Source organism: Amblyraja radiata, chromosome 19 (assembly GCF_010909765.2).
Source record: "Amblyraja radiata isolate CabotCenter1 chromosome 19, sAmbRad1.1.pri, whole genome shotgun sequence".
Taxonomy (NCBI): Eukaryota; Metazoa; Chordata; class Chondrichthyes; order Rajiformes; family Rajidae; genus Amblyraja; species Amblyraja radiata.
In genome coordinates, this window is record NC_045974.1 from 12,055,179 (window position 1) to 12,081,966 (window position 26,788).

Below are 26,788 nucleotides of genomic sequence, written 5' to 3' on the forward strand. Positions count from 1 at the left end.
GGCATCGTTTGGGTATTCAGTCAGAATCATTTTCCCAGGATAAAACTGTCAAGTGCTAGAGGGCATGGCTTAAAGTGAAAGGAGGGACGTTTGAGGAAGGTGTGCGGGACAAATGTTTTACACAGAGAGTGGTGGGTGCGTGTAACACACTGCCGGGGGGAGGGGAGGGGGGGGGGGGTGGGGTGGGAGCAGAGATGTTGGTGTCATTTAAGAGGCTTTCCGATAGACACACGAATATGCAGGGTTTGGAGGGATATTGCACATGTGCAGGCAGAAAAGATGAGTTCAACTTGGCTTCATGGTCAGCAGAGACATGTGTTATACTGCTCTCAGTTCTAAGTGGATCATGATAGGCAGGGACTTGACCAGCGCAATATTACTAGTGGGATAGTGCGAGAGCTAAACAGTCACTGTTGCAAAAGTGTTAGAAAGGCACAATTAAATGCCTTGTATTTGAGTGCATGAAGAATTTATAACAAAACAGACACCTTAGAGAAATAAAATGATTTGACTCAGTAGCTGAAACTGACAGGGAAAGACACAAAATGCTGGAGATACTCAGTGGGTAAGACAGTATCCCCAGAGAACATGGATGGGAGACATTTCAGGAGGGTCCTTTAGACCCAAAACATTAGCTATTCACATTCTCTGGACGACAGATGACACAATGGGTTAAGTGTTCGGCTGGTGACCGGAAGGTAGCCGGTTCGAATCCCGCTTGGAGTGCATACTGTCGTTGTGTCCTTGGGCAAGACACTTCACCCACCTTTGCCTGTGTGTGAATGTGTGTGAATGTGTGTGAATGATTGGTGGTGGTCGGAGGGGCCGTAGGCGCAGAATGGCAGCCACGCTTCCGTCAGTCTGCCCCAGGGCAGCTGTGGCTACAGAAGTAGCTTACCACCACCGAGTGTGACTGAGGAGTGAATGAATAATGCGATGTAAAGCGCCTTGAGTATTAGAAAGGCGCTATATAAATCCCATCCATTATTCTCTAGAGATGCTGCCTGACCTGTTGAATTACTCCAACGCTTTGTGTCTTTTCTTGGCAAACTTACATCTGCAGTTCCTCATTGCTATAGCCGAAAATGGCACATTGATAGAAAAGCAGGTTTTTACAGTATTCCATTTCCTGCAGCTCCTGCAGTTATCTGAAACTTTTAGTTAGTTTCATTTAGAGACACACCGGGGAAACAGGCCCGGCGATCCCCATACACCAGGACTATCCTACACACCACGGACAATTTACTATATTTACCGAAGCAAGGTTAATCTACAACCCTGTATGCTTTTGGAGTGTGGGAGGAAACAAGAGCACCTGGGGAAAACCCAAGCGGTCACGGGGAGAACATGCAAACTCCATACAGGCAGCACCTGTAATCAGGTTCGAACCCGGGTCTCTGGCGCTGTAAGGCAGCAACACTACTGCTGCGCCACCATGCCGCCCATGCTCAGATAAACAGGGATGTTGTCAGTTTCTCTTTGATCAGTCTGGGATAAGTGTAGATTGCTCTTTTGAGAGAGATTGAATAATATTGGCCATACTCCCTGGGGGTAGGAAAGAATAAGTGATCTCACTGAGACAGGCAATTGACTGAGAGAGTGTCGAGTGTAAAAGGGTCAAAGTCTCCAGGTAAAGGATTGTCCTAGGGATAGCACAGTGACGCAGTAGTAGAGGTGCTGCCTTACAGCGCCAAAGACCCAGGTTTGATCCTGACTACAGGTGCTGTCCGTACGAAGTATGTACTTTCTACCCGTGACCGCGTGTGTTTTCCCCGTGTGCTGCGGTTTCATCCCACACTCCAAATACATACAGCTTCATAGGCTAATTGGCTTCTGTAAATTGTAAATTTTCCCTAGTGTGTAGGATTGTGTAGGTGTATGAGTGATCGCTGGTTGATGAAGACTCGATGGGCCGAAGGGCCTGTTTCCATGCTATATCTCTAAAGTCTAAAAGTAAAGGGATGGAACACTCAGGATGCTCAGTATTTGAGCATATTGAAGGTAGATTGAAGGATACATGGCAACCAGAGGATCTGGCAACAAAGGGGATGAATTACAGATCAGCCATAATCTTATTCAGTGGCTGAACAGAATTGTGAACCAAATGGATCAACAGCTGATTCAATTCCTTATGCCAAAATAATGCTTCTGACATGTCTTTGAGGTTCAACATGATTACTGAAGCATGTGCCAGGACATCCAGTTTCAATGGATTGTCCTCACTTGCCTGAAATATGAGCAATATGGAAAATCTGGAGATAATCCACACTTTTCCCTCGCACAATGGTGACTTGCGAGGATGTTAATAAGATTCTAAACAGCAGAGAAATGGTAAATGCAGGCTGTATCATGTCAGTAGGATGAGGCAAAAATGGCCAAAGCAAATGAAACATCTACATATGGTAGAGACAAGGAAGAAATCATTTTTATATCAATCAACACTTCCAATTAACATCCAGGAATATCAAAAATGTGAACAACAAAGCCATTTTTAAGAATGGAGCCATAGATTTCATTTTCCATCCACCACTAGCCACACCCTCAACTAATATCATATTACCGTCTTCCTCATGTTGGGGAAAAGGGCAATGGAAGATCATATCGCTTGTCTAGCGCTCTCTGAGCCTTCTATAACCATATCAGGTAACCACACAATCAATTTCTTGATAAAGGACGATCCAGCAACTTACTTTTGGAAATCATGATTGAACCCATGGCTCCGTCTCCTCCGTCACCGTAGGCTCTTACTTCCACAATGTAATCCCCCTCGTCGAGAATGGGTATGTTTATATTGTGTCCGATGGTTTGCAGGAGTGTATTGTTTGCTGTGCCGTCTCTTCTGTACAGAACCTGAAGCGAAGTAGAGGAAATGTTCATCCAATGTTTTGCAAAACAGATTAAATAACCCTCTTGTATTTCTCCGTTGATTCCTTTCCGTGGCAACCTAATATACAATCTGCTCAGTGTTCCTACTTGCCAAAAGTCTCAGGGAGATAGCAATATGCCGCAAGGGTGGAACGGATAGCCACACGAGAGATGACATTTAAAGCTAAACGAGTGTGAAGTGATGCATGGTGGAATGAACAATGAGGAAGGACAATACATAATGTTTTGAGGTGAGGGCAGCAACAGAAAGATCGGTGTTATTTAGAGACATCTATGGGAGTAAAAAAACAGATTAATCATAAACGTTTTACAGTTCTGAGCTTGAGGATAGCAATATCACGGAAATTGTGTTACACCAAATAAAATATAGGATGTCCAACTTTTGGCACCACGCTTTGGGAGAGCTGAGAAGATACAGAAAATATTTACGAGCGCTGGTTCCAGGGATCATAGTTATTTTGATAGTTTGGAGAAACAACGTTTAAAACGTGGAGAATTTACATTAAATGTATACAAAGAAACTGTCTTCTAGGCCAAGGATCAATAATTAGGGGAAAGATATAAAGTGATTAGCACAAATAAAATGGCAAAGGTCACATGGAAATAAATCTATTTTAGTGCTAAAGTGGCTGGGAGTGGAACTCACCGTCTAACAAAGTAGTGAAAAGTTCAAGAATAGCTTTCAAAACATAACTTAAAAAACATACTTTAAAATTGAAGGGAAAAAGACAGAGATTCAGACAGTGGAAGAAAATATTTCAGAAATTATGGAGGGAGAAAACACAAATCAGTTAGCCTGACATCGGTAGCAGTGACAATCGTAGAATCGCTTATTAATGGAGCAGTAATAGAGTGCTTGGGAAATATTAACGGCAGAAGGAATTATGTTTGCCAAATCTGTGTTTGAGGTTATACATTACAGAATAGATAAATGGGGGGATTGTATTTGGACTTTCAGATGGCCTTAGATAAGCTGACACACAAATGTAATCAAACAAATTTAGAGCCCATGGAATTGGGGGTTGGAGTAAGGATTGGTTACCAGACAGAAAGCAGACTGTAAAAATAATCGGAATATTTTCCAGTGGTTGGCTGTGACTTGAAGATGCCGGAGGAATCAGTCCTGGGGCCGCAGCAGATCACAACCTATATCAACGCATTGGTTGCTGGGGGGCCAAATGTAAGAGAGCTAAGCGTACTGATGATGCAATGTGACAGTTTTGGTTATGCGGAGCGTGTATAGAAGTTTCAAATGGATATTGGGCCCATCAAGTCTGTGTTCGACCACTGACTTCATTCAGGCTACTTTGCTGTTTGGTCATCTAACTAAATAACTTTCATTAAAAATGGTTTTAACACTAGTACAACAGTACCCCACCAGTGTTTTCAACAAACTCCATGTAATAGTTTTTAATTAGGGATATATGAGGATTAGTCACATTATTGATGTATTTGCAGAACAATAAGATATTTAAAATTATGTAAACTGTTACTTGGTCAATTGGATGCATGCACCAATGTAGAATCAGATACATAGATAAGTTCAATGTGCGAACAGCAAAACAACTGCAGATGTTGGAAACCTGAAGTAAAAGCGGAACATGCATCGTAAAAACAGAACAAGTCAGCCAGCATCTTCAACGTGATATCATCACCAGACGCATCTCCTCGACTGCTTCCAGCATTTTGAAGGGACCAAAAAATAATCTGGGGAAGAACACAGAGGGACGAGCAGCTTCAATGGGTGGAAAGGAATGGCTGACATTTCAGATTGAAACCCTGTATTGTTCCTTTCCACTCACAGATGCTAGTGGACCCGCTGAGTTCCTCCAGCAGATTGTTTGCTGTTCTAGATTACAGCGTCTACAGCCTTATAAAGAGGCATTATCTTTTGCGTCTAGTTTAGTTTAGTTTCGAGATGCAGTGTAAAAACAGGCCCCTCGGCCCACCGAGTCCACGCTGACCAGCGATCCCCATGCATTAGCATAATCATCAGGATTGAACCCATATCTCTGGCGACGTAAGGCTCTACCACTCTGCCACCATTGTCTTTTATTTCTCTGATGTTTTCTGTCATAGTTTATGTATTCTTCCTTCAGACAGATCATCTCAGATTAACATGCCATCATCATTCTTTTTAGCCAGTGCCATCACCATTTGTATCATTTAGTTTCTCTGGTCCCTCTCAATCTCTGTAACACCCTTTATCCTCTCCACCTTTCTCTATCTTTCTAATTTTGTAATTTCTGATAAAGGGACAATGACCTAAAATATTAACTGTTTCCCTCTGTATAGATTCAGCCTGACCTGTTGAGCATTTTCAGCAATTTAGGAAATCTTGGGGTGCTCCCATAAGAACCATGCTCAATGGGAGCAGAAAACATTTCTAGCATTGGTCAATGACCTCAGTAACAGAGACAAGTTAGGGCAACACATGGCGCAGCTGTAGAGCGACTGCCTCCCAGCACCACAGACTAGGTTCAATCCTGACCTCAGGTGCTGATAATTTGCACCTAAGTCATCATGAGGGTTTCCTCAGGGTGCTCCGGTTTCCTTCTGTATAGATTGAATTGATTGATTGAAAGATACAGCAGGGAAACTGGCCTGTCAGCCCACCGAGTCCACGTTGACAATTGTTCACCCATTCACGCTCATTCCATGTTACCCTACTTTTACGTGCTACTTACTAGGGGCAATTTACAGACCCTACAAACCCACACGTCTTTGGGATGTGGGACGAAACTGGAGCACCCGGAGGAAACCTACACGGTCACAGGGAGAATGTGCAAACTCCGAAAGATATCCTGAAGATATTTAGATTTGGAGGTAATTTGCTCACTGTACATTGCCACTCGTGTAGAGATGAATAGGCGCAGTTTCAGAATGTGCAAAGAATTAAAAAATGAGATTCCTATAGGAGTAGTGTAAACGGGTGGTTGATGACTGATAAGGACTTAGTGTTTCCATGCTGTATGTCTCTGAATGTGGGAATGTATGAAATAAAAACACAAAGCAAAACCTATTTAAGATCAGTGATTATTTCTCCATTCTGTTTTGCCTCCTGTCAAATTGACAGTGATAAATCCTGGTAATGATTCCACTCATTTTTGTTCTATTCTGTGCAAGAGTGGGTCCCAACAAAGAACCACAAAAGAAAAGAAACGTGAAGAGACAAGTGAAGTCAATGCTCACGAGTCCTCGATCTTGTTTTATGTGCGTGGTACACAAATGCTTGTGGCATGGGAGTGGCAATAAGTGTCATACAAACAACACCCACTACACACGATTTGTTTAGGCAGCGATGTGGATTTATGCCAGAATGAGGAGACTAATGAGAGTTGTCACTAAAGGGAGGTTACCTCTCGCTTTATACTGTGTCCCCTGACAAGACTGGTGGATAATGGAATAAGGGGATGGGATGTGGAACAGGAGGTTATCACAGCCTGAAGCATTCTTCCACACGATTGTCCTGCTCACCTTGTAGCCTTCAACATTTGACTCGTTGTGCAAGGGCTCGACTGCCTCCCAGGAAATCTTGACATATGTCCCATACCTTGTAGTGTCGATTATTCTTGGAGGCTTGCTGGGAGCTGGAAAACAATTCAGTACAGAATTGACTGGATTTCCCAGTTCATGACACCTTTGCGTGTTTTTGTAAGCAAGTTAAGAGAAGGAAGTGTTCACCTTTAAAACTGGTGGTATAATGAACAACAACAAGCATATATTTGGGGAAAAAAAAAAAAAAGTGCTTAGCGAGTCAGGCAGCATCTCTGAAGAACATGGATAGGTGACTTTTCGGGTCAGAATCCTTCTTCAGACTGATTCGGTTCCTGACCTGAAACGGCACCTATCCATGTTCTTCAGCGATGATGCCCGACCTGTTGAGTTACTTCAGCACTTTATGTCTTTATGTGTAAGCCAGCATCTGCAATTTCTACAAGTATATATTTGAGAACTTTTTGACCGTAAACAGATTCAAAATCTTTGTCTACCAATGCAGCTGTATAGATACTGGCAACCCTGCATTGCAAGTCATCTCTCCTGTGCAGTTAATTCCCAGCCACGTTTATTGTGCTTGCCGGCAGTGGAGGGATGGTGCAGGGAGGGTAAAGGCCAGTGTGGCACCAAACCAGGCCTCAGCTGACTTGGGAAGATGAAATAAGGAACTGCAGATGCTGGTTTACAAAAAAAGAGAAAGTGCTGGAGTAACTTCAAGGAGAAAAATAGTGGCCCAAGCCAAAGGGTGGTGAATCCCTGGAATTCACTGGGTGTGGAGGCCAAGTCAATAGGTATTTTTAAAAAGGAGATTGATTAGTAAGGCTGTCAAAGATTATGGGGTGAAGGCAGGAGAATGGGTTGAGAGGAAAAATCGATGTGAATGCTACAATTCATCCAAATTTCCACAACAACATCAGATAACAATAGGATACATGACTGCAACAATTTTACAAGTGGTCCTCCAACCTCATATCTTTGAAGTGGTACCTACGTGCTTTCTTTGTTGTGAGTATAATTGGTTGATTGGCAGGGCCAGCTCCAGCATTGTTATAGGCCCTGACCTCCAGCGAATAGCGTGTTTGGGGCTTTAAGTCTCTGATTCGGGCGGTCGTGTTATATCCGAACGTCCATACTCGTTGTATGGCCGCCTCAGGGTCAATGACCCTTCGGTATCTGATCTGCAGAGAGAACAGAAGGAAAGAATTTAGAACAATTGGAGATTAAAGCAATCTCTGGCTTGACTCCGTGATGGGCATGTCCCACTTGGGCCATTTTTTGGGCGACTATAGGCGACATGTTAAAAAAATTTCGGTGACAATTTTTGCTGTTGTAGGTCGACGTAGGTGTTGTCATAGGTGCCGTTATAGGTTGTCGCCAGGTGTCGTAAGTGATTTCCATTAAAACTAGTCCCTGGCAGTCGCCTAAGGAGTCGCCAAAGTGGGGCAGGCCCATTAGGCACTGAGTGGTCCACCAACCTGAAACCCATCAAGGACTGAGACTGAGGATATTACAAGTAGCTGGAGAAGGGCTCAGGGTGATGGAAATGACAATGATAGGATCCAGAAAGGAGGAAATGTTGTAGGAACCACATGAGGGAAATGTATCTCTAAACTAAACCGAACATCGAGTGTCCTTTCAATACTATTCTCAGTATTTGATTCTCCTCTCACTTTATCGTCTCCACATGTCACCCACTTCAAAGAAGTTGCATAGTGATGTGATTCAATATGAATTGCATGAGATTAGAACATTTTCCCCAGCTAACAATGGGCCATTATGGACACCACCCTTCCTGAGCTCATCTGTTCCAGGCCTTGTTCTGTTCTGCCCTTCTCTATCTTTCAGTCTGAAGAAGGGCTCCGACCCGAAACGTCACCTATTCCTTTTCCCTGGAGATGCTGCCTGATCCGCTGAGTTACTCCGGCATGTTGTGTTTATCTTCTGCATGAGATTAATCAACATAATACGCTACAGCTACATATTCAATTATACTGACTGTCCACAAGCCTTTCACGCACATGAAAACACTACTTCTGTGTGTGTAATCATATGCTGGTCTGACTATCCTTCCTCATCTGCTCTTTTCACAAGCTCGGGGGCGGGAGGGTGGTGGTGGGGGGTGCGTTTAGACACAGAGACACCTTGTCCATGATTTAGTGATAAGAATGAGGCAGCCTGGGGTGAAATAAAGGCGTTGATGTGTTAGCTGGAGTGACCCTTGCCACTTGGCTGGCGGCCTAGACCTGAATGTTCCTCTTAAAATATTGTAGCAGATAAATATTAATAGATTGCTCCACAACAAAGGTTGTTGCAACATAAGAATAACCATGGGTATCCACTTACTGTGACAACATGTTACATTTTATGCTTTGCACTCATGATTTAGTCTTTTTATCTTATCACCTCTCAGTTAAGGCACATTGCACTTTAAAGCTCGATACCCTTCCCCAGATTAAGCAGTAATTAGACACAAATAGCAGTTCATTGGCTGTGAAGTATTTTGGATTGTTCTGAAGGTTACTAAATTTGTGAATACAAATCTTAAAATTTGCATACTGCGAAGAGTGCACTGCAGTGCCTGTACATCACGGGGACTTCACCAGCACTCGAACATCATGATTTATTATGAGTTACGTTAGCCTGAACATAACCCAAGCTAACACCAAAATCACATTGTTTGCAGAAGATAGACAGATTACAGTTCCACCCTCCAGATTTCTTACCCCTTCATCTCCCAGTCCTCGGTACAATGGGTTTTGCTTTTAAGTTTAGCTCGAAGGCCATTACATCACCTCTTCCATGACCCTTCTCTCACTCCCAATCTCCATTTTGAAGTTTTATGGTCTCCAGTTGCACTGAAAAATGCCGGTGCTCGGCTGAATGATGATTTGGAAGCTGCACATTCCTATCTACCTTTCCTCTGAGGTAAACTTCAAAGGCTACCGGAATACATGTCAAACCCACGTCCGGGGATCGCTAATTCTTCTGAGGCAATGAAGAACTCCATTGTACGTTATCATTAAAAGCGGGCAAAACAATGTTTAGTTTAGTGTTAAGATACAGGGCGGAAACAGGCACTTCAGCCCACCGAGTCTGCACCGACCAGAGACCCCGCATATTAACACTATCCTTTATTTGCACAATCAAATAGAACAAGTTGTCCAACAACTTGAGGCTGTGCACGCCATACGCAAGAAGAAGAAGAACACTATCCTACACACACTAAGGACAATATTACATTTACACTAAGCCAATTAACCTACAAACCTGGACATCTTTGGAGTGTGGGAGGAAACCGAAGATCTCGGAGAAAACCGACGGGGAGAACATACAAGCTCCGTTCAGACAACACCCGTAGTCGGGATCGAACCCGGGTCCCCGGCGCTGTAAGGTAGCAACTCTACCGTTGCCCCACGGTTTTAGGCCACTATTGCTGAACAATCAGCCTCTGATGTGAATAGCCATTCCACACGAATATCTGTTTTTGCTTACTTCAATCCTTCATTAGTGATAAATAACCAGAAGCTATTGGGAGGAATATGATCATTGCCAATTGTCATTTACCTGATGCACGGGTTGCTTTTTGAATTGTCCCATGCAGGTTATCCTACTGGTTAGGACAGTGTTCTGTTCCTGGGAACAGTTCGTACCCTGACCTCAAGTCGGAACTGCAGCTGCCCAGTAATACATTTAAATAAAAACATAGGCCACGAAGCACAACATTTAGTTTAGTTACATTTATTGTCATGTGTATCGAGATACAGTGAAAAGCCTTTTTTGGTTGTGTACTATCCTGTCAGCCAAAAGACTACACATGATTACAACCAAGACGTCTACAGTGCACAGAATCAGGATATAAAGGGAATAATATTTAGTCCAGCAAAGTCTGATTAAAGATGGGTTGAAGGTCTCCAATGAGGTAGATGGTAGGTCAGGGCTGCTCTCTAGTTGGTGATAGGACGGTTCAGTTGCCTGATAACAGCTGGGAAGAAACTGTCCCTGAATCTGGAGGTGTGCATTTTCAAACTTCTGTACCTTTTGCCTGATGGGAAAGGGGAGAAGACGGAGTGACCAGGGTGAGACTCGTCCTTAATGAGTGACGTTTCAAGTCAGAAGAGGGGTTCCAACTCGAAACGTCACGCATCCTTTTTCTCCAGAGATGCTGTCTGACCCGCTGAGTTACTCCAGCATTTTGTGCCTCTCTACAGATTCTGGATGTCTGAAATTAAAGAACAATGGAAAAATACGGCAAGCACACAACAGGCCTCGCAGCATCTATGGAGAGACAACAGAGAATGAACAACAAAAAACCTGTTAATCTCGGTTTGTTTCCAAAGTTTCAGGCCTTTGACCCTTGGAAACAAACCAAGGTTAATAGGTTTTGGGATCCAGAGAAGAGGAAGAGGAGAGCTTTCTCCATCCCTTTCAGCACAGAGTGCCCCCCCTCTCCCTCCCCCCCTTCGCAGACACACAGGAACACCACACAACTCTAACACAAGTTTCAATTCGTTTAGTTTTTAGTTTAAAGATACAGTGTGGAAACAGGCTCTTCGGCCCACTGAGTCCGCAGCGACCAGCGATTCCTGCACATTAATACTATCCTACACACATTAGGGACAATTTTACATTGATACCAAACCAATTAACCTACAAACCTGTACAACTTTGGAGTGTGGGAGGAAACCGAAGATCTCTGAAAAACCCAGGCAGATCACAGGGAGAACGTACAAACTACGTCCAGACAGCACCCGTAGTCAGGATCGAACCCGGGTCTCTGGCGCTGTCAGGCAGTAGCTCTACCGCTACGCCACCGTGCCACCCTTGCGGAATTGCTGCGCAAATGGCAGGTTCCAGCACTGATTTTCTTCTGGTGAAAGTGAAGCTGCATCATTTCCTGTACATGTCGGTGTGAGTAGTTTCCTTTTTTTTTTGCAGCTTAACAGTAGAGATACGATTTATATATCAATATTTTCCTGCAACTGATGTTTGCTGCAATCATTAATGTTTCCAGGCTGCTCTAATACATGAAATATTAGTGCTTAAGTTAGCCCACGGTGTATTACTACAATGCTTCACAACGACAGACCGTTTTTCATTTCATGCACTACTGAAATATGACCAATGAATTAGATTTCCATCATATGCCATACAATTTAAATGTTATTTATGACTATATTGTTACAGAGCTGTGAAGACATTCATACTAATGGCTGGGTTGCATTGGATTTATAATCTATGTGGGTTAGTAATATTTCCTGAGGTCCAACATCTAAATAAGAAAAAGCTGCAAAGACTTAATTTGCTTTCCTGCAATTCCAGATTCTCTCACTAACTCATTCCCTTTCATCCCACTCCCTCTCTGACCTCTCGTACACTGTTTCAATTTGACTCTTGGAACAAAATCTTATCTTACAACCAGGCCCATTACAAGCAGCGAGATTCAACAGTGAGTTTAAACAACTCTTGTAGTACACTTGAAAATCTTTCTTGCCTCTGTCACATTCTCAGGTGTTTTGTTTTGCATCATCTCTCCCCAGCTGGGAAAGGCACAGTGGTACAGTGGGTACAGCTGCTGCCTTGCAACTCCAGAGACCTGGGTTTGATCCTGAAATTGGGTGCAATTTGTGTGGAGTCTGCATGTTCCCCTTGCGATCGTGTGGGTTCCCTCTGGGTGCTCCGGTTTCCTCCCACATCCAAAAGACGATCGGGTATGTAGGTTAATTGGTCTCAAAATAGCCGCTAGTGTGTTGGGAGTGGAATGTGGATAACAGAACTAGTGTGAACAGGTGATCAATGGTCAGCATGGACTTGGTGGGCCGAAGGGCCTGATTCCATGCTGCATCTCTAAACTAAACTCTCTCCTGTGTGTTTCCCTGTCACGATGCTTGTCTGTGTCCTCTTGGCTGTGACGGCTGTGCCCTCAGTCCCCGAGGCACCTTCCCCTCCTGCGTGGCTTGACTGCAACCTGATAGTCCCAGTGTCTCATCTGGTAAAAAAACATCCACGGTGTCCACATCTAGTAAAAAAACATCTATGAACCAGCAGTATTTTTCCTGCCGATATGGGGATTAAATTCACCGCAACCGCAACGTTCCAATCGATCGCGTTCCACAAAATCTCACTCGCAAGATGATTTAAATGGCCATTAATTTACGGGAATTAAACACTAAATTCCTTCCATTTGGCCTATAAATTCATGACATTGAGATTTAAAAATCATGTTATATTGTGAATTCTTGTGTGAATGTTATTTGGACATTTAGGCTATTTAAAAATGTTAATCTTTTCTTAAGAAATGGATAGATGTTTAGATCTAGTAATTGAATTTTGTAATTAGCTACAATTAGGTAACTAACTAATTATATGCTTTAATTTCAGGTCATCCAAGTAAGATTGTTTCATATTTGTTTCAGAATGCTTCAATCAATAATAACTGAAAATGTATTTCAGTTCTCTTAATTTTTAAGAAGTTATGGGCTTTTGACTGTCCTCGATCACAGCTTTTGTGTTAAGTCAATGGAAAAGGAATAGGGAACAAGATGCTAATTTCCGAGTATGAAAATGGCCATAACTGTTTTAATACTGAAGATATGAAAGTGAATTAGGTGTCAAATTAAACTTCTTTTTGTGCTTTATCAGATGGGATAAATTGCAGACTTGATTTTTTTAAACTCAAAATTTTGTAACATTGCTGGTATGAGACTTGCAATCATCTGACACAGTAGAAAGATGGTGATCAACTGAGCTACAGTTGGCACAGGACGAGGATAAATCTGAGGTATAAATCTGAAATCTGGTCACGACCAGAAAGGTCACCTATTTCTTTTCTCAAGAGTTGCTGCCTGACCCGCTGAGTTACTCCAGCATTTTGTGTCTATCTTCGGTTTAAACCAGCATCTGCAGTTCCTTCCTGCACGTTCAATCTGTCAGTGATGCCAGAAGTAGAGCATGATTGGTACATATTGCAGGGCACTCCATTTTGAGTTCTAACTTCCTCCAGCACTGTTACATGTGGGGTTACTAATTTATCTCATCACTCTGTAGGACTGCCCTTTTAAAAGACCATTGTGCAAATAACCAAAGCTTTTAAATTCAGCTTGAAATACATCTTAAACCTTGTTTTTGGATTTGGTCAGCGAGCCCTCACAGTAGGAGGGATGGCTCTCGCTGAGAGGAGAGCTGCCTTATCTTGCCTGTGTACTATATCATGGAACAGTGAGCCACTCACTGGCTGTGGAACAGAGCTGTAGCTCAGCACCGTGGAGCCTGACACAGGCTCACGCATCTGCTCTCCATCAGCTTTATCAGCCTGACGCCCTTAACACAGTGTTCCTTTCAAGCCATCCTCAGGAGACTGAGCGAGTTCAGTTCTTTCTGTTGAACTCACACCACAGTCCTCACTATACACATGAATGCACAGATAACCCAATGCAACGGACCGATAATTAAAACCTAAACTAAGGGTCCTTCATGAACTGACCGAGCTGTTAAGAGACCTGGCTTAATATACATTGCTTACATTAGAGAACTGCTTAACAGAGGTCAGGACTGAAGATTTCCTTCCTGGATTCATATCCTCAAACAATATCCCTTACACAGTTATTGGCAGGAACAGAGGAATCTTGGGGTCCGTCAATAGCTCCCTGAAACTAGCAATGTGGGACGACAGGTAAAGAAGGTATATGGCACGTTTGCCTTCATTAGTTAGTTTCACTTATGACTCCTGAATATGCGTCAAAAAGTCATATTGTAGCTTTATAAAAGTTTGTGTAGGAAGTTTGGTTAGCTGTGGTTATTGTTAGTTAACCTTTAAAGAACATTGGTTATGTTGCATTTGGAGTGCTGTGTGCAGCTAGAGACATAGAATCATACAGCATGGCCCTTTGGCCCAACTTGTTTATGCTGACCAAGGTGCCCCATCTGTGGTAGTTCCACTTGCCCACATTTGGCCCAAATCCCTCTGAATCTTTCCTATCTATTTACCTGTCTTTTACGTTGTAAGAGAACCTGCCTCAAACTACCTCCTCTGGCAGCTCATTCCATATACCTACCATCCTCTGAGTGAAAAAGTTGCCCCTCAGGTTCCTATTACACAAACTTACAGTATGTTCTCTGGTTCCCAATTCCCTTATTCTAGGTAAAAGACTCTGTGCATTCACCCTATCTATTCCCCTTGTAATGTTATACATCTATATAAGATCACCCCTTGGCCTCCTGCGCTCCAAGGAATAAAGTCCTAGCCTGCCCAACCTCTCCCTATGTCTCAGGTCCTCAAGTCGTGGCAACATCCTTGTAAAAGCTCTGTTTGCCCAAATACAGGAAGGATGTGGATGACGGAGAGGTTTACCAGGATGCTGCCACGATGAGAAGGCACTGGCTATAAGGGAGGTTGGACAAACTAGAATAGTCTTCTCTAGCGCATTGGAGGCTGATAAAAGTTTATCAAATTATGAGAGGCATAGATAGGGCAAGACAGTCAGCATCTCTTTGCCAGGGTGGAATTGTTGAATACTAGAGGGCATAGATTTAAGGTGGGGGAAAAGTTTAAAGGAGACGTGAGTTTTTTTTTTGAATCACAGAGATTGATAGGTGTTTGGAAATGGCTCACAGGATGGTGGAGAAAGCAGATATGATTGTGGCATTTAAGCTTTTACTTAGGCACATGAATATGCAGAGAATGGAGGGATATAGATCATATGCAGGCAGAAGAGTTTAGTTTAATTTGGTATGATGTCCAACAAAGACATTATGGGCCGCGGGACATGTTCCTGTGCTCTAGTGATCTATGCTAATAAGGGAAAATCAACAATAACATTCCAGAAGGAAAATTTAAGCTCATGGTAAAATCAACATTTGAAATGGCATAAAAATCATAACAGTTATTAGCTGGATAAATCAAAATAAACAAATAACCTCAACATGTTCGACACGGTGGGAATTTCTCAGTTGATCTTTGTGATCAACCTGCTTTCTATAAAATCCTACCACACATTTTTATCATGTTTTAATAAATAAAGACCTAGCCTGCCCAATTTCACACTACATTTCAAGTCTTCAAATCCTGGCAACATCCTCGTAAAAGCTCTGGTTGCCCAATTACAGGGGTCCAAAAATGAAACATGTGGGTTATTGTACATGCGTGTGTATTGGGGGCATTAGGGAAACTGTCCCTCGTGTGCTGTTATTCTCACCATCTGAGATCATTAACCTGATTATTCATTTTACCACTGACCTCCTCATTCATTTAGTCTGATTCCATTTACCCATTTACCTCATAATTACCATGAGATTCAAGGAGGGTTTGAAGAAGGGTCTCGACCTGAAACGTCACCCGAGTCTGAAGAAGGGTCTCGAACCGAAACGTCACCTTTTCCTTCGCTCCATAGATGCTGCCTCACCCGCTGAGTTTCTCCAGCATTTTTATCTACCTTTGATTTTTCCAGCATCTGCAGTTCCTTCTTAAACATGAGATTCAAGGAGAGGTACCTCTAGTATTGGCATTGCCATTGGTTTATAACAGAGTGCAGAATATAGTGCTACAGTGTTATAGTGGTGGTGGGAAGGGAAACCCAAATCTAGTTTAGGTCAACCTTGTAGCATGAATGAACTTCCTCGTAAATCAGGAACAGGGTACCGATTCTGGATGATTAGCCATCATCATATGAAATGACGGTGCTGGCTTGAAGGGCCGACTGGTCTGCTCCTGCACCTATTTTCTATGTTTCTATGTTTTATTGTATGCTATAAACATCCCCATGTAAAATAACTGAGTTAGCTCCTGAACCAAATTAAGACCACCTTTTTTTTGCCCTTGATAAATGTAAAGACTTCCTAGTCTTACATTCATTAAAATCCAATCAAAAGAATACTGAAGAAGGGTCTCGACCTGAAACGTCATCTATTCCTTTTCTGCTGCCTGACCCACTGAGTTACTCAAGCTTTTCGTGTCTATCCAAAAGAATACTTGCTCAGTATGATGGTCAGAAAGGCTTCCATCTGCATCATTAATTTCCATGATTGTAAATTTTCTCTCATGTTCTATAGTATTTAATCCCAAAGTGACTTATCATGCAAGGTCTTGTCCACCCTGGTGTAGTTTCTCGATAACGGGCCATTCCCTGTCCTCCTCATTCACCCTCCCCAACACCAAAACTGCTCTTCCCTAATCATTAAGACTTTTGCATTACAACCAAGCAGTTATATTGTCCTAAGATAGACAGACCCTTCTTCAGACTTCTTGACCCGAAATGTCGCTCATTCTTTCCCTCCAGAGATGCTGCCTGTCCCGCTGAGTTACTCCAGCTTTTTGTGTCCATCTTTGGTTTAAACCAGCATCTGCAATTCCTTCCTGCACAATTATATGGTCCTGCTCTCAATGATGAGATTTGTGTAATCATTAGCTGACTACTTGTGAATAGGGAATACGATTACACCTGATGAAGAGTCAATTGTTGGTCGAAGTGTGCAGATTACATAATTAGAAGTCAAAGTAGGCTTTATAGTTGGGACAGGAAATTTTAAAAGGACAGCCTGTTGTAGGTCCAAGAGCTGCTCAATGAAAGTAACTATTGGAATGATATTCTTTCTGTTTATGTGTGGACTTGCTCAGGAACGTGCATGCCCATGTGCACAGATCAATAAAGTCAGTGCATAAATTAACCAAAGGTAACGGATTGCTTCTCTTTTCCTCAAAAAAAGAATGGAATTCAAAATTGACTGATCAATCCTACAGGTGTTTCACGCCCGCTATGAGTAGTGCTGTCCGTTTTGTTCAGTGGACTTTGTTTTTGTGAGGATACCTTGCAACTTCAATGGAATGTAAGTACAGCCCTAAGGGTTAAATTATGCGCATTGGTATTTATATTCCTTTGAGTTTGGAATGGTCAAAGTCTATGACAAGATTGAGAGATTTACGGTGTGCTGAGAGAAACGCCCTCATTGAATGGGAAATTCAGAATAAGAGATTTTCTTAATCCTAATCTTGACTGCTCTCCTCAAGAGACTGTACCAATCAACATCCATGGGTTTATATGATGTGTGGGCATCAAACAACATAAGCAAAATCCAGCAATGTCTAGCATAAGTATAGCCATGGGATTTTGGTAAACACCATCCATCGTCCAACATGAAGAATCAAGGACACACTGCAGTTTTCCTGATGTTACTGCTTTGATGGGAATCCCATATAAGTGACCCGAGGATGAATAAAATAGCATGTTTAACAATATATCTGCACGAAACACATGAATTCTGAGTTTTTACTTGGACTGAGCCCGTAGAATAACCAACGTTGGTCTCAAAGACCTTCAAAACTGCTCAGGCCTAATCGCAAGCTAAGGATGACATTGAGATAACCCGAATGGTTGCTTAAAGCCATCCAATTTCACATACTCAGACAAAACAAACATGACCATAAATCAGTTAGGCACATGTCAATGTGAGGCCGTGGGGAGATGGTATTGTTTCAAGAGACAATGATGTGAGACTAGCTGGCAACGTTCCACTTACACTAATAAACACGGATGCTTCCTGACTTTGTAGGGCACTTGTCAGACTTTCTAATGGGGTTTGAGATTTCCTGCTTTGAAAGATGAATAAACTTGTAAAACTCGGTATCAGTAACGTTGTCCTTAACATATACTTGTGTGCTTGCACAAGGTACTTTACATTGGCATTTTTGGATGAATAAAACATAAAATACATATTATAAATCCCCAAACACACAAAGATAATCTCCTTGACAGCAACACTTACAATGGCTGGCTTGTACAAGACTGGGAGATGTTGAGTGCAAACATGTTTGTTATACAGCAGGCTGTGACCACACACTAGCCGTTCTGCAGGAGCTCTGTGCAGATACATAGAGCCGACTGTTTAATGTTGAAGTACGGGATGGAGCAGGTATGCTCTTATTCGATTGCATAATGTTTAAAAAGACTCAGGAGTCATGTTATGTAGACCCTAGCCAATCCAATCCCTGTCCCTGTGCAGTTGCCTAAACTCTGGTTTCATACTTTCATCCCACATTGTAAAGACGGGCTGGTTGTTAAGTTAATTGGCTGCTGTAAATTGCACCTGGTGTATAGCTGATCTCAGAGTGCCAATTCTCAATGGACTGGTTTACTGGAATGTGATGAAGGGGTGGAAGAGTTTGGACCCACTGCCAGTGGTATCACAGTGATCTAGTGTTTGACAGTGAATGGATCTTGCAAACATAAGAAAATAGAAGTAGGAACAGGCCGCTTAGACCCACAGGCCTGCCCCACCACTCAATATGGTTCTGACTGACCTGCTCTAGTTTCGTTTACTGAGGTACAGTGAAAAGCTTTTGTTGCGTGCTAACCAGTCAGCTGAAAGACAATAAATGATTACAATCGAACCATTTACAGTGTATAGATACATGATAAGGGAATAAAGTTTAGTGCAAGGCAAAGTCTGATCAAAGATAGTCCAAGGGTTACCAATGAGGGAGATAGTAGTTCAGGACTACACCTTAAATGTGGATGTTAAATGCGGTGCTGGCTCGAAGTGCCAAATGGCCTCCTCCTGCACCTATTTTCTATGTTTATTTTTCTATGATAACTGCCACTAATCTTGCGATTTGTTCACGACTTTCCTACCAGTGGTAACATCTCGACATCGACCCTGTCATGTCCCGTCACAATCTTAAAATGTTTCAATATGAACATCCCTTATTCTTCTAAACTCCAGAGCATATCTTCATTTAAGTCAAGTCAAGTGAGTTTATTGTCATGTGTCCCTGTATAGGACAATGAAATTCTTGCTTTGCTTAAGCACACAGAAAAATAGTAAGGCATTTACTACAGCACAGATAAATGTGTCAATACACCATGATATAAATATATACACACATGAATAAATAAACTGCAAATAAAGTGCAAATAACAGAAAGTGGTTGTTAATAATCAGAGTTTTGTCCGAGCCAGGTTTAATAGCCTGATGGCTGAGGGGAAGTAGCTATTCCTGAACCTGGTTGTTGCAGTCTTCAGGCTCCTGTACCTTCTACCTGAAGGTAGCAGGGAGATGAGTGTGTGGCAAGGGTGGTGTGGGTCTTTGATGATACTGCCAGCCTTTTTGAGGCAGCGACTGCGATAAATCCCCTCGATGGAAGGAAGGTCAGAGCCGATGATGAACTGGGCAGTGTTTACTACTTTTTGTAGTCTTTTCCTCTCCAGGGCGCTCAAATTGCTGAACCAAGCCACGATGCAACCGGTCAGTATGCTCTCGACTGTGCACCTGTAGAAGTTAGAGAGAGTCTTCCTTGACAATCCGACTCTCCGTAATCTTCTCAGGAAGTAGAGGCGCTGATGTGCTTTTTTGATGATTGCATTAGTGTTCTCGGACCAGGAAAGATCTTCAGAGATGTGCACGCCCAGGAATTTGAAGTTCTTGACCCTTTCAACCATCGACCCATTGATATAAATGGGGCTGTGGGTCCCCCTCCTACTCTTTCCAAAGTCCACAATCAGTTCCTTGGTTTTGCTGGTGTTGAGGGCCATGTTATTGCGCTGGCACCATATGGACAGTTGCTCGATCTCTCTTCTATATTCTGACTCATCCCCATCAGTGATACGCCCCACGATGGTGGTGTCATCAGCGAACTTGATGATGGAGTTCGCACTGTGGTTCGCTACGCAGTCATGGGTATAGAGTGAGTACAGCAGGGGGCTGAGCACGCAGCCTTGAGGTGCTCCCGTGCTGATTGTTATCGAGGCTGACACATTTCCACCAATACGAACAGACTGTGGTCTGTGGACGAGGAAGTCGAGGATCCGGTTGCAGAGGGATGCGCAGAGACCCAGTTCTGCGAGTTTGGTAACCAGTTTGGAGGGGATGATTGTGTTAAATGCCGAGCTGTAATCAATGAATAACAGCCTGACATATGAGTTTTTGTTGTCCAAGTGGTCCAGTGCGGAGTGGAGGGCCAGCGAGATCGCATCCACCGTTGATCTGTTGTGGCGGTACGCGAACTGCAGTGGGTCCAGGTTTTTGTCGAGGTAGGAGTTGATTTGCTCCATAATCAACCTCTCAAAGCACTTCATCACCACCGGCGTTAGTGCCACTGGTCGATAGTCATTGAGGCACGTCACCTTACTCTTCTTGGGCACCAGTATAATTGATGCCCTTTTAAAGCAGGTCGGGACCTCAGACCTCAGAAGTGAGAGGTTGAAAATGTCCGTAAAAACTCCCGCCAGTTGGTCCGCACAGGTTTTTAGAACACGACCGGGTATACTATATATATTTCTAATATTTACATTTTTTAATCAGAAAGAGGCAAAGTGGTGAAGATCTGTGTCCTAATGTAGTCCCATGTGTCAAAAGGAAGTCTTTGGGGTTTGAAATGCATTGCCTGAAGGAATTGACAGGAACCTATTAATCTATCAACCCACACATCTTTGGGATGTGGAGGAAACAAGAGCACACACAGGAAAGCCACATGGTCACAAGGAGAATGCACCAACTCTGCAGACAGCACCAGAGGTCAAGATGAACCCGGATCTCCCGAGCAGTGAGGCACTAATATCAGCTGCTGCACCACCAGTTCCACTCTCTTGAGGAAACAAGACTGATTAGACCGTATATCCTGAAGATATGGCGTTGAATAGTGATATGAAGGAAAAACACAGGGTGTCAGATTTTGCATGAGAAATTGTATGCTGCGTACTGTATATACAGATAAGCACCATAGAATTATTCTTGGCAAATAATTTCTGTTTTCTTAATTTTTATTGTTTTTGGGGGAAGATTAAAAAGGGAATTTGGAAATACAAAGATTAATTAAAACGAGATATCAAAATTGCTATCAATTTAGCAGCGCCTTTCTGACCAGATCATAAAAATCTGCCTGTTTTCTTCAAAAATACAGTGTGAAGGTTCATAATAAAGATGTCATATCAGGCATAATTACACACTTCTGTAAAAAGTTTACATAATAACGATCATGCTACATATATTACTAATTTTGTGATGTAAAACTTGATAAAATATTGGGAGTCTGTGGAATTCTCTGCCTCAGAAGGCGGTGGAGGCCCGTTCTCTGGATACTTTCAAGAGAGAGCTTGATAGGGCATAGCGGAGGCAAGATAGCGGAGTAAGGGGATATGGGGAGAGGGCATGAACGGGGTACTGATTGGGGATGATCAGCTGTGATCACATTGAATGGCGGTGCAGGCTCGAAGGGCCGAATGGCCTACTCTTGCACCTATTGTCTATTGTCTATCGTCTAAATATTGAAATATTCCACTGGTTTCATCAGGCTTTATAATGAACATTGTTTCAGATTATTCAAGGTCATTGTCTGGTTGGAGCGATAAAATCTGAATCATTATATGAACTAAGAAGCATGGGAGGTCTGTCCTTATTTTGTCCTGAGACCATGATAGATTTAGATATAAAGGCACCATCAAACCTGAAGATAAGCTGGAGTCACTGAGCGGGTCAGGCAACATCTCAGGGGAAAAGGAAACTCAAACCTGAACCTCTTCTCACTCCAAAACAGTCCACCTGTACTTTCCATTCTCAGGTATAAAGACAAATTTTTGACACTGGATTTTTCAAACTACTTCGTTACAAGGGAACTATACATTCCCAATATGATTAAAGTAGTCAGCGGTTATAATCTGAAACTTAATCCCAGAGGAAGAACTTCGAAAGAGGATTATAGTGTGGGGTGGTTGGAAAACCGTGCCCATTGATATGAAGGATAAACAGTATCACAGTATTATTTCCTTTTAATGTTATTTCATAATAACTCTCGGTAGACCATGGAATACTTTGTGCAAGCATTAGAGAAATGGTGATACAAACTTTGTTTGATTGCCATGCTGTTTTGGGGATTTACAAGGCACGAAGGAATCACAGTAGAATGACATAATAAATACATTTACTGTATGTAATGAAAATATTAAATACTAGAAAGTTACAGCCCTAACTAGTGTTCAATGTGGGCAAAGGCCTTGCACAATTTCACCCTGCAGCCATGACTTCTTGCAAACAGGCTTTATTTCCCCGAAAAAAATACTAGAGTACAGAATTGGGAAAACTATAATTTAAACCGCACTTTAAGGGTCATATAGTACCAATAGTTTGTTTCCTGCCATTAAAATTCTTTCTCAACATCTCCTGGAATTGGATCATTAATATACTTCCCCATTTAGAAGCCTGAGGTTGAAACCCTGGTATTAGAAAGATAATCGTCAAAGCCAATTAGACTTGATACAAACTCCTTTTTATAGCACAAAAATAAAAACATTCAAGGGTTTAAATGGATTTTTACTGGAAGTATCTTTTATTTAAAGTGAGTAGACAAAAATGCTGGAGAAACTCAGCGGGTGAGGCAGCATCTATGGAGCGAAGGAAATAGGCGACGTTTCGGGTCGAGACCCTTCTTCAGACTGATGTGAGAGTGGGGGGGGGGGAGGAAGAAGGAAGAGGAGGAGACAGTGGGCTGCGGGAGAGCTGGGAAGGGGAGGAGAAAGCAGGGACTACCTGAAATTGGAGGTCAATGTTTACACCGTTGGGGTGTAAACTGCCCAAGCGAAATATGAGGCGCTGCTCCTCCAATTTATGGTGGGCCTCACTCTGGCCATGGAGGAGGCCCAGGACAGAAAGTTCGGATTCAGAATGGGAGGGGGAGTTGAAGTGCTGAGCCACTGGGAGATTATGGGAGGTTGGTTATTGCGAACCGAGCGGAGGTGTTGGGCGAAGCGATCGCCAAGCCTAAGTTTGGTCTCATCGATGTAGATCAGTTGACATCGAGAGCAGTGGATGCAATAGATGAGGTTGGAGGAGGTGTAGATGAACCTCTGCCGCACCTGGAAAGACTACTTGGGTCCTTGAATGGAGTCAAGGGGGGGAGGTAAAGCGACAAGTGTAACATTCCTGCGGTTGCAAGGGAAAATGCCAGGAGAGGGGTGGTTTGGGTGGATATTTAACGTGCTTCTTTTTCCAACACACTACCTTCATCATCCAAGTACAATATAGAGCTTTCTGGGCTGGGCAGGTCTACTGCCCAAGCTCATCATCTACTGTTTACTCAACTGCATTGACCTTCCGTGGCGGGAGAGGGCCAGAGAGCTGACTGCCCTTCACCTGACAGAGGGTTCCAAGAAGTGGACTGGGCTCTAAGTGGTGACTGGGCAGCACTTATGGGGATCTTGTTCTTGAACTCTGCTCTCAAATGATGCAGATTCAAACAGTGGCAGAGAGGATGCGTCGCGGCCATCTGAGCTTCAGCAGGTGGAGACACAAGTGGGTACTGCTGGCTGCCACTTGGCGTGCCTTGGCACCTCATGGTTTCCTATCTTAGTCAAGTGCGTGGAGAAGCAGCCATGGTGTGGGCTGGATCTGCACCCAGCTCCTCAGCAATGTCTACCACCAGGCTTGAAGCAGTTTACAGTGCACTCCAGTTAAAGTCCAGTGCCGTAGCACACCCTGCACCTCCTTAGAACAACAGAAGTCCGACATCCAATTAACCTTCACCAGTCTCGGAAATTGAAAACATTTTAAGGGGCAATGAATGGGGAGAGACAGGAGGTCAAATCTACGATAGACACAAAACCCAGGAGTAACTCAGCGGGTTAAGCAGCATCTCTGGAGAAAAGGAATAGGTGACGTTTTGGATTGAGACCCTTCTTCAGACTGAGAGTCAGGGGTGAGGGAAACTAGAGGTATGAAAAGGTACAGAACAAATCAGAGCTGCCAACGATGGCCACAATGGTCTATTGTTGGCTGTGGACGTGGTGATAATGAAGGGATACCAAAAGTGAAACTAGCAGGCCAACCAGGGTGGGGGAGGGACAGAGAGGGAATACAAGGGTTACTTGAAGTTAGATAAATCAATGTTCATACCTCTGGGTAGTATGCTGCCCAGGCTAAATATGAGGTAAAATCTATACCTTTTGTGTTGCCAAATGGTCTGGTTCTAAAATAAATCTTCTGCTTCCCTTTGCAGTCATTTCAGTTTGCTTCTTGATGAACAGCAAAACCCGCTGTCAGCCTGAGACAAATGATGTGTCACAGTACTACATGCCTGTCAGTTTGAGAGTTGTGGATTAGTGCTTCCTATGCATGCATTGAAAGTGAATGGATTTATCACTCACTTGGGACAAGTTGCCTCTCAGTTACTTCATGAATAAGGTCACATTTCAATTAATAGGAAGGTGTTTGCTTAGTGAAGGGGCTTTGGGCTGGGCCCAAGAAGAAGGAGTTTAGACTTTACTTTAGACATTAGAGATACAAAGTGGAGACAGGTCATTTGGCTGACTGAGTCCACACCGACCAGCAATCACTCCGTACATGAGCTCAATCCTACACACTAGGGACAATTTACAGAAGCTAATTAACCTACAAACCTGTACATCTTTGGAGGAAACATATAAAATTATTAAGGGATTGGACACACTAGATGCAGGAAACATGTTCCCGATGTTGGGGGAGTCCAAAACCAGGGGCTATCTCATGCAAACATCTAAATCCGTTTGGAACATCAATCCATTTCAGCTTTGGGCACCACATCAACTGCACGAACCGCAAACTGCATCAGATTGTTGTATTTTTCACTTTGCAGTCGATGTGTCTCTTTGGTCAAACTTTAATTACGGCAATAAAATTTCTATCAACACTTCCACAGATTACTGTCACCAAAGTGTTGACAGCTGTGATAAATGTACAAAGCTTCTCCATTACATCAATATTTGCCTGATTAGCTGTAGTTGAATTTTCCAAAGATTGTTCTCTGGGCATGGGTAGTGTGTGGATTTTCAAAGCCAATAGATCTGGGAAATTTTGACCTATGTGGCCAATTACGTACGTGGAGCTTGGAACATGAGCATGAACAGTTGAGAAGGATGAGGGGGACCTCATTTAAACTTACCAAATAGTGAAAGGTCTGGAATGAGTGAATGTGGAGAGGATGTTTCCACTAGTGGGAGAGTCTAGGACCAGAGGCCATAGCCTCAGAATAACCAGACGTTCCTTTAGAAAGGGGATAAGAATAAATTTATTCAGTCAGAGGGTGGTGAATCGGTGGAATTAATTACCACAGACGGCTGTGGAGGCCGTCAATGGATGTTTTAAAGTCAGAGATAGATAGATTCCAGATTAGTATGGGTGTCAGGGGTTATGGGAAGAAGGCAGGAGAACGGGGTTGAGAGGGAATGATAGATCAGCCATGACTGAATGGCGGAGTAGACTTGATGGGCTGAATGGTCTACTTATGCTCCTAGAACTTATGAATAACTTGAAATTGAATAATAGCTACTGAGGAATTTAAATAATAGTTAGTCTCAGTAATGGTAATAATAATAGTCACACAACAGTGCATAACATTGTGCAAGTCACAGCACTAGTGACCCAGGTTGGATCCTGACCTTGGCTGCCGTCTGTGTGGAGTTGGCATGTTCTCCCTGGGACCATGTGGGTGTCTTCTGGGTTTCCCACTTTCTCCATAGATTTCTTAGAGTTAGCAAGAATGTTGTAATGCCAGATTCCCCACTCTCTCCCCACAACTGATATATTTCATGTCCAGAAATTTCCATTTTAACTTATTGAGTGACTTGGTCTTTGCGGCTTTGCTGGGTGGTAATTTCATAGATTCACTATTCTCTGAGTGAAGACATTTCTCTTCATCTCAGTCCGAAATCCGTTATCCCATATACCATGACCTCCACACTAATTAGGGCGGCATGATAGAACAGCGGTAGAGTTGCTGCCTGACAACGCCAGTGACCCGAGTTCAATCCTGACTATGTGCGCTGCATGTACAGAGCTTGTAGCTTCTCCTTGGGACCATGTGGGTTATCTCCAGATGCTTTGTTTTCTTCCCACATTCCAAGGACGTGTAGGTTTGCAGATTAATTATCTTCGATAAAAATTGTAAATTGCTCCCAGTGTGTAGGGTAGTGCAAGTGTTTGAGGTTGGCGTGGACTCGGTGGCGCTGTATCTCTAAACTAAACTGGACGGGAAAACATCAGTTTGTTTTTTGTGTTCAAAAGGGAACTGCAGATGCTGGAATATCGAAGGTACACAAAATTGCTGGGGAAACTCAGTGGGTGCAGCAGCATCTATGGAGCGAAGGAAATAGGCGACGTTTTGGGCCGAAACCCTTCTTCAGACTCGTTTGTTTTTTGTGTTTGTTTTCAGTAACTCGTGCAAGTCTAGAGGTCATATGAAGATGCAACACAACTTGCCAATTTTTGCCTCACATGGGAATGTACTTCAACACTGGGGATCCATCTTGAGTTGTTCCATCATGTCCACATTTAATAGACTTGAAACTCCTTCGGCATGCACCAAGCCCTCTCTCCTGAACCCTCCACCTCCATCCCTCCAGCTACACCTCAAACTGCACAAAATCAAGTAAATCAAACTATAGAGAAGGTG

The 26,788-nt window shown here is 43.0% G+C and overlaps 1 protein-coding gene across 3 annotated transcripts in view; it reads right to left on the reverse strand.

Annotated features, from left to right (window-relative positions):
- cntn1 (contactin 1) overlaps nucleotides 1–26,788 on the reverse strand; it is a 455,514-nt gene that overhangs the window by 33,149 nt on the left and 395,577 nt on the right. For all 3 annotated transcript variants that reach the window (XM_033037676.1, XM_033037677.1, XM_033037678.1), the window contains 3 exons: nucleotides 7,376–7,562; nucleotides 6,364–6,476; nucleotides 2,691–2,850 (listed from right to left, as the gene is read on the reverse strand). In XM_033037676.1, coding sequence (XP_032893567.1) covers nucleotides 2,691–2,850; nucleotides 6,364–6,476; nucleotides 7,376–7,562 — 460 coding nt within the window. The remainder of the gene's footprint in view (nucleotides 1–2,690; nucleotides 2,851–6,363; nucleotides 6,477–7,375; nucleotides 7,563–26,788) is intronic.